Consider the following 9,510-nt stretch of genomic DNA (forward strand, 5'->3'; position numbering starts at 1 on the left):
TCCTGCTCATGTCATCTATGGTATTATCACTTGTTCGTGTTTGAGGAAATTGCATCATTTCCACTTGTTGACTAGATTAGTGAAGCAATTTTTTTAATTCAAAGTTCACCTGAGCAACAGTGATTCATATAAACTGGTACACTAGTTTTAAAGTTCAAGTTAAGGCTGGAAATGCTGACTAATTTCTTGCATCTGATTTGTCATGTGCCCTGTAGAGAGCTTGAGTTATCTATGTTCGTTTTTATTGGTGCCTTTAACACTGGCTAACAACAACAAAAAAACTTCCCGTCTGCTACCAAGGTAAAAGGAGGTGTCCTTTATTAATTTGAGCATGCCGATTCCAAATCTGAAGTCATAATTGACTCAGCACGTCAGGATGTTTAGTTATAGAAAAATTGCATTTTCAGGCATTGTTTAGTTTAAACAAAATCAAGCACATTGCGCAACTGCACAATATAAACACATCATATAATTTACAGTAACTGATAACCATAAACTGAAGCACGTTGAACAATATAAACACACTAGTGGGGTCACCCGTGGGAATCCCACGGGCATGGACGTGTGACATTTGGACATCTCGATTTAGATGCTGCACATTCAATTTTACAAAATGGTCACTGGCAATTTATCAGATGCACAAATGATGTCTCTACAGTCTACACTATGTATTTACTTCTGTTAACATGTGAATGCATGTGCGTGCACATGGGAAATACAGTTTGAAATGTGTAATTACATCTCATGTAAAATGTGACTTCAAGAGCTCAAATCCTCTCCGTCCCCACCCCCATCCCTCCCACATCCCTCCCACACCACACTCACACACACGGGGGAGTGGGTCACACTCGCACACGGGGGAGTGGGTCACACTCGCACACGGGGGAGTGGGTCACACTCGCACACGGGGGAGTGGGTCACACTCGCACACGGGGGAGTGGGTCACACTCGCACACGGGGGAGTGGGTCACACTCGCACACGGGGGAGTGGGTCACACTCGCACACGGGGGAGTGGGTCACACTCGCACACGGGGGAGTGGGTCACACTCGCACACGGGGGAGTGGGTCACACTCGCACACGGGGGAGTGGGTCACACTCGCACACGGGGGAGTGGGTCACACTCGCACACGGGGGAGTGGGTCACACTCGCACACGGGGGAGTGGGTCACACTCGCACACGGGGGAGTGGGTCACACTCGCACACGGGGGAGTGGGTCACACTCGCACACGGGGGAGTGGGTCACACTCGCACACGGGGGAGTGGGTCACACTCGCACACGGGGGAGTGGGTCACACTCGCACACGGGGGAGTGGGTCACACTCGCACACGGGGGAGTGGGTCACACTCGCACACGGGGGAGTGGGTCACACTCGCACACGGGGGAGTGGGTCACACTCGCACACGGGGGAGTGGGTCACACTCGCACACGGGGGAGTGGGTCACACTCGCACACGGGGGAGTGGGTCACACTCGCACACGGGGGAGTGGGTCACACTCGCACACGGGGGAGTGGGTCACACTCGCACACGGGGGAGTGGGTCACACTCGCACACGGGGGAGTGGGTCACACTCGCACACTGGGGAGTGGGTCACACTCGCACACTGGGGAGTGGGTCACACTCGCACACGGGGGAGTGGGTCACACTCGCACACACACACGACCACCCACATGCCCCACATTACGTAACCTTGAGCTAAAGACAGCCTGGATACACGCGACGCATATGGAGCATATTCTGATGTCGAGAGCAACTCGCGCCAAGATCCTGACAAAACAACGTCCGCAACACATGACAGCCCGGGATCACGACGGATGGCAGCGGCCACTTCCGCAGCGATTATAATCTTAATTACCGGACCAGATTTTCTCAACAATCCTCTCCAAGAAGTTCTGTCGCTCAAGCTTTTGGGTCTCACTATCTGCCATGATCTTTCTTGGGAAAACCACATTTCCAAGCTGGCCTCCAAAGCCAGTCGCCGACTGGGCATCTTCCGTCGTGCAAAGTCCTTCCTTGGCACACCTGAGCTCCTCACCACATACAAGACTTTCATCCGCAGCTCAATGGAATACTGTTCCCCCCTCTGGGCTGGTGCTCCTGCCTCACACCTAGCTCGTCTTCATGCTGTTGAGGCCAAAGCTTTCAGAATCATTGGAATCTCCTGCGATGAAGTGAAGTCCGAGGGCCTTTCACTCACTCACCGCAGGCAGGTTGGTGGTCTTTCTGTCTTCTACCGACTCCTCTCTGGCCTTGCTCCCCCAGCTCTCTCTGTGCTCTGTCCCCCCAATATTCCTTCAGGTCGCACAAGATCTGCCTGTAACCCTCCTATGGTTAAACTGCCAAAATCTAGGCTCTCTGCTCACCTTCACTCTTTCATTCCCTTTTTCTCCCACCTCTGGAACAAACTCCTCCACTCCCTTCAATCCCACTCCTCCCTCCAGGTCTTTAAAACAGCTGTTCACCACCATCTCTTATCTTCCCCCATCCAAAACCTTGATCTTTTCTACCCCCGCTAATTCACCCCAGATCCACTTTCTTGAAATACCAACTTCTTTCCTGGAAGTCCATGCAGTGTCCTTGTGTTTTATGCTTCTCTCCCCCCCACCCCCCCTCCCCCTCCCACGTCTCCTCCCCACAAGCCATCTCCCTCCCACAGATCTCCCGATGTCCCTGCTCTCAAATGTTGTGTTTGTGTGCTTCCCCATCTCTCCCCCATCTTGTCTACCACTCCCCTTATTATATGTTTTATGTCTGTTTGATTTTTGGTGTGATTAATGTTAGCTCTTTCACGAGCCTCGATCTTGTTTCCAAAAAAAAAAATTACTATAATAATAATAATAATAATTAAATATATATTTCTCAGCAACCACTGAATGGAACAATTTGAAACTTGGCACATTGTCAAGTACTCGCAATGGGGAACAAAAGCATGATAATGGTGACATCGGTCAAGTGTACCAGCCATAAATGTTTTAATCGAATGCCTTATCCCAAAAATCTGAAATTGCATGCACTTGATCTCTGATGCATTTGGATTGAAATATTAAATTTATGACATCATAGGTTACATGGTTTGGCAGCCTTATTGGATTGAAGGAAAATATTAAATAATTATATCTCTGAAACCACTTACCCTATCAATGCAAAATTTTACAAATGTCATCTAACGCCATATCGTTTGAAAATGATGTCTTAGGTCACGTGCAAAATCTCGGTAGGCAACCATCTTGGATTGAAAAACGAACCTTGTCCGATCAACACGAAACTTCATTAAGGGTGTAGTACTGGTGAACAGGTGATTTTTTATTTTTTTATTTTTATATAGCTGAACAGTTTCCTTATAGTCTTATAAACAAGAACCATGCTATTAGAGGTCATAGAAGTATCCCTAATTATTGTTATCTTTGCACGCAATTTACAATAAATATAATATCTTGCATGAAATTTGTTATAACTTTAAATTTGCATCATTCTTTTGGGCTGAAATTTGGACAGGATATTCAGAATATCACTTCCTTTAAAATGATGAAGGCTTTTGTTTATAGGAGTAGCCATTGTGGATTGATTGAAGGACAACCAAGTTTTATCTGGTAATTGGCATAATTAGCTAATTAGTGAACATTTGACATAATTTCACAAAATCCTCTCATCAGGTAGTAGAGTAAGACATGTATAATACATGTACCAAGTTTTGTGTGAAAAGAATGATAGGTGACATAGAAGATAGAAGTAGAAATGTGTTCTTCGTTTTTCCTTGTTTTTTATTGACGGTCTAATTTATGCAAATTATATGCATGTAATATGACAAAGAAGCGTTGAAACTGGTCTGAGTTAAAGCCAAGATTATATCTTTAAAGAAAAACTGAAAATTAGATATTAACTTGACTTTGTTTTTGTGTGAAGGCCTCTTAAAGGTACCTATGTAGTTTTCTCAATTTTTCACCAGTGCTACACCCTTAATGTAATCCCATACCCAAACATATGTAGAATGTACATTTTTGATGTATTATGTCACGTGGTTTGGCAGCCATATCAGCTTAAAAGCCAATATTAAAAAAAAAAGTTCTCTCAAAACGCTTCACCGATCAATGTGAAATCTGTCCTGTGGTAAAAATGTGATATTTTAAAACAGCTGAAGGGACTTAAAACACTATTTTAGGACGGTGAACGAGGGCATCTACCCATTGTCACAGGCAGGGACTACGCAGAGGCATATTGGCAACAGTCGAATTGCTCTAGTTTCCATTGGGTATGAGGCGTATACTTGCCACATATGTAACAAAAGCAGTCTGCACTGTTTAGACACGTTTGTCGATTCATATCAATCTGAAATGTAATATCGAAGTATACACAGTATTAAAAAGAAAACTCAAAAATCGCCATAAACGAGGGTTAGAGCTGCTAAATGTGAAGGGTGAAAGGGAAAAAGAGGGAAAATGGGCAAAAGCTTCACCTAGTCCTGATACAAGGAAACCTCTTTTACTGTGCAAGAAACTGAAACTGTGCAAGAGGGGGCAACAAGGCTAGGTGGAAAATGAATTTTCCTACCCCATTGGGTGTTTTTTAGGAAACACTATCTCTTTACAGGAAGGCTGTTGGGTCATGAAAGGAGCTCATCCACCCTTTACCAGGTGTTGTTTTTATTCCAGGCATGGTGTCAGTCACCCTCCCCACTATCAAAGCCAGTGAGGGGTGTCTGTTTCGTCACCGGACAAACCGACCATGTGGCAAGTAGCACTCACTGGGTTACATGTCACCAGTGGCAGTCCCAAAAGACTGATCTGATCTGACCTGCAACTGTTCTTAAATGTTATCTCAGCCACCAAAGCTGGATGTAGGTTGTTTTCACCCTTGTCTCTGTCTTTGGCTGTGAGCAGGATATCTCACAAAGTTGTGTATGGATTTGGACTAAAGTTTGTAGACAGTTTGGGTGTTTGACCAGGATGAATTGATTCCATTTTGGTGAAGATCTGGATCTGGATAGGAGAATTTTTTTTTTTTTTTTTTTTTTTTTAAGAGATTCGTCACCATTGAGAGATGTGGCCAAAAACGATATATAGCATGATATTTCAAAAGGTGGATGGATCTGGACTAAACTTGGCATTGACATTTTTCAATGTCACATTCTACAGCGACATCCGTGATGGACTTCATGTCGCTGCCAAAAAATTCCCCCAGTACAGAGGTCTTCTTTCTGAAATGTCCTTAAAACAATGGATGTGCCTTCATTGATTAAGAATTCATGATGTAGTAAGATTCAAAATGATTATTTATTTTGATTGATGTCGGTGTATTTATTGATGTATTTATTTTGATTTTTAGATCTCTCCAAAAAGCAAGTATCTCGATGCTAGTTTTGCTGGGAATTTGTTGCTGCTCTTCATCGAAATCCATCAGGAGGAATAACTTCGTATCCTCCCCCGATTTTCTTTCGGAGCCAAAATGTCTTCCAGTGACATCAGGACTCATCATGCGGGAAAAATATGACACTGACTGTAAACTAAAGAAACTTAACAGAGAAAACGACTGCGAAACAAAATTGCTGAGTTTTGCTGAATGTTCAGAAGAAAAACGTTTTGACTCTCCTTCATCTTTCTTTGCCTTTGAACAGAAAAGCTGGTGGTACTTTTAACCTGCTGCATCATCGTCATAATTATTGGGGTTGTCGGGCTCTTGTTTCACTGGCGAGGGTGGTCAAGCGAACCCGGGAGAAGAGTCTGCAGAAACAGAGGACCGAGCACGGCAGGAAATGTTTTCAACAATGTTGTGGTCTTCTCAAAAGTACTGAACTACCAAGACCCAGATAGTGTATCAATTGGCACCAACAATGTGGACTTGCAAAGCGGGTGCTCTGACAACTTAAAGGGAAAGGCTAACAATGTTGAACTGGAAGTAATGGATGTTGACAAACTTGCATCTTTAATCAGCAAAGTTAGGAGAAAGGCCTGTCCCGAGCAGGTGTGGATCACAGACCACAAGGAATGTCAACACCTGCAGGTGAAGTTAAACTGTGAGGATCTACCAGAATGTGAGGTTTCTTTATGAATCTATTCGTGTAATTTTGACAAAATGCTTTGGTTCTTTATGAATTGACAGTGGAAATTAATGGGTATTTGAAATGGGGGAGCAACCTTTGTTTTATAGATATTAAATGTGGATGTTTTTTTTTGTTTTTTTTCTTTGGATGAGGTGTTTTGTGCAGTTGTGAAATGTTGTCTTTACCTTCATTACGAGTTTATCGGTAATGATATTTCAAAGCAGACAATTTTTATTTATCTTTTCTGTTTTTCCCAACCAATGTTTGATTGTTCTCGAATTGATTCGGAAGTATGCTCTGGGAAAACTTTTTAATTTATTTTAGTAAATTGTTTTTAGTCGATTTGAAATCTGTCTTTAAACATTGTTTTTGTCCTTGTTTATAATGCAAGTTAAATAAATAAATAAAAGCACAAATATTGCCAATACATTTAAAAAGAGCAGCCGTTGCCTCCTACTTGTAAGTTAATGTCGGTGTTTTGCAAACAGCTTTTCCTGTCCATTTTGAGGTTAAATTTGTATCGGCTCATTTTGTTTCTGCAGGACTGTTCCGATTCAACATTCATGTTTATTTTGCTGCAGGTTTGCTCTGTTTGTCATTGATCCATGTAAAAGGGACCGTTTCCACGACCTTTTCTCCATGAACTGTTAAACATTTTCAATCGGTTAAAAAATACATTATTTGGGATTAAATAAACATGGAGAAGCATTTTGTTTTGTGTGCACTTTGCGAAAACCAAAGTATTTGACTTTTTTATTTTTGCTCAATTTTACCCTTATGGTGGATTTGTTAAGTTGCTTGTTTTTGGCAAGTAAGGTTTGGCAATGAAATGTAAATTATGTAAATACCTTGCATACATGTGTATTTAACGATGCTTTAATTCACTCATTCCTTTTATATTTATTTGCCCAATATTTCTGCTGCAGTGATGCAAGACTTCTGTTTAGTTTACTTTATTAGACCTGAAGGAAAGTTAACCAAAATTAGGTATATGACAATGGTATCCAGTGTTTTGTGAATTTGCATATTTGGCTATTTGCTTAGATGAAAACAAAATGCTAAGTGCTGCTGATTTTCTCCTCACTTGTTTCACACCACCACACATTGAATTTTCTTCATTTTGGTTTCTTCTTTAACTCGAGAGAGATGGAGTGTTGCATCTCACGTTGACAAACTTGTGAACATGCAAATCAACTCGTAAAAGCATGAGATGATCAATCCCCAAAAACTTCAGAAGATTCCCGCTCCCCCAACCCTCACCACTTTAATTCGCCTCTGTCCCTTCCCCTGTCCTCTCGAAACAGATTGTTTAACCACATTCCTTTTATTCATTTTTAAATCTGTACTCGAGATGAGATGCATTTGTGCAATGGTGTAAATAAAAATGTACAACAAAAAAATGCAATCGAATTTCTGCATGATGGTGCACACACACAGTTCCTCAATTTGAGAGTTGAAAATTTTCAGATATTGAGTGCAAGAAACTTCTGTAGCTTCCTTCCTTTTCCGGTATGTTGAATTTGTAGAAGGCAGTGCTTGTATATGGCTTGAAATTACTTGCATGATTTAATGTCTGAGTGTTGGGCTTTTCTCATTTGTCTGCAAGATCTCATCCCATGTACCCCCTCCCATTTGCCCAATATTTCTGCTTAAGTATGTGAAGTTGAATGCAGTACATGAACTCAAAATGCAATGCAAGTTTGACAATGTATGTAATATGAGCGTTTATTTTCGAGATGGGGAAGGGGGTTTGAAGTCTTGACAGTGAAAGAATTTATAAAAGGTGGCTTTTCACAAAATTACCCATCATGACAAAATTACCTCTTGGCCCGTATCATTAATCCAAATAATTGATTTTCGAAAAGCAAAGTTAGTATTTTGTACCATCGGCTACTTTTCTAAAGGGATAGAGTCCGTGATTGTGTTATGTGGTTTGAAGTTCAATCAAAATTGTTCACTGCTTTTAATTTCGAGCAAAAATTACAAATGACTTTGCAAAGAAGACAAAAAAAATTAAGAATGACACTGAAGATGGATTAAGGAAAGGCAACTATTAAGATAAGACTTCACAATACTTAAAAACCGGCATGTGTACAAACCATTGTATGTATAGCTTTTAAAGGTTAACACAATCAGAAATGTTCATATTTTGGCCTTGAAGCCAGTGAAGTGACTGGAAATTGGAATGATGTGATCAAATGTCTGAGCATGAACCACGAGCATGGCTGCTGTATTCTGCACAAGCTTCAATGCAACGGTCTGAGAAAGGAAGGAGTCAAGGCTGCCAACAAGGAATTGCAGCAATTTATATGGGATGTTAGAGTGTGAACCAAAGTATGTCTTCTGGTTCAGGCATGAGGATTTGGACCACATTGTGTAAATTGGGATATTTGTTGCGAGCCAACTCTTATCGATATATATATATATATATATATATATATATATTTTCTTCTTTAGGGTGTTTTTCTTTGATCCAATATGGCTGACAGGCTATGTGGTCATAAATTTACATTCTCAAATACAATTGTTGCTCAGATCACACAAATTTCAAACTGATCAGACGAAGCATTGCCCTGTCGAATTATTACGTCATAAACAACACTTATTCCCCATGGGGAGTACTTGACAATGCACCATGTTTTATTTTTTTTCCACGGAACGGTTAAGGAGATGGAGGTGCAACGTTTTTCTGTTTTTACAAGATGGCGCCTGTACCATGTGATCTATACAACAACAGGCATTTTAAGGCCATTTTCCCCACAAGAGTGGGGGTTAGCCTTGTGGTCCCCATGACAATCTTCTCCATTTTGCCCTATTTTCTGCATCTCCCATTGTTAACCCACTTGCCCGCATTTCTTCTTCGACCATCTTTAGCCAAGTCTTTCTCGGTCTTCCCCGTCCTCTACTTCCTTCTACATTCATTTCCATCACTCTTCTCAACCAGTCACTTTCATCCTTCCTCAACACATGACCAAACCATCTCAACCTCTATTCCCATCATCTTTCACAATTCATCATTTGTCTTCCTCTCTCAACGATACTCCGCACATCCACCGAACCATTCACATTTCCACCCTTTCCAGCCTTCGTTGCTGCTCTACGTTCATTACCCATGTATCGCTCCCATAAATCATAACACTTCTCAAACATGCAGCATATATTTCCCTTCAGCTTCAACGACACTCCCCTCCTCGTCAGCACGCCACTCAGTTCCCGAAACTTCTTCCATGCACATCTCACTCCAGCAACCGTTGCCGAGTCTGATCCACCTTGTACATTGAATGGAATTCACTCCGCCACCCTTCCTGCACACAGCACACGGCCACTACCCAGTTCTTTCCACCTCACCACATGCTTTACCACTTGCCATCACCTTTGTTTTTCCAACATTAACCTTCATACCTTTTGACTCCATACATTCCTTCCACCTGTTCATCTTCTCCTTCAGTCCATCCATACTTTCCGCAATCA

General features: G+C 41.9%; 1 protein-coding gene across 2 annotated transcripts in view; it reads left to right on the plus strand.

Moving 5' to 3' along the window:
* Window positions 1–7,427, plus strand: part of LOC137436458 (uncharacterized) — a 201,201-nt gene extending 193,774 nt beyond the window's left edge. For both annotated transcript variants that reach the window (XM_068130265.2, XM_068130255.2), the window contains exon 22: window positions 5,614–7,427. In XM_068130265.2, coding sequence (XP_067986366.1) covers window positions 5,614–6,047 — 434 coding nt within the window. In that variant the 3' untranslated portion in view covers window positions 6,048–7,427. The remainder of the gene's footprint in view (window positions 1–5,613) is intronic.
* The last annotated feature ends 2,083 nt before the right edge of the window (window positions 7,428–9,510 follow it).

The sequence above is a fragment of the Myxine glutinosa genome, chromosome 1 (genome assembly GCF_964187855.1).
Source record: "Myxine glutinosa chromosome 1, kmMyxGlut1.1, whole genome shotgun sequence".
Taxonomy (NCBI): Eukaryota; Metazoa; Chordata; class Myxini; order Myxiniformes; family Myxinidae; genus Myxine; species Myxine glutinosa.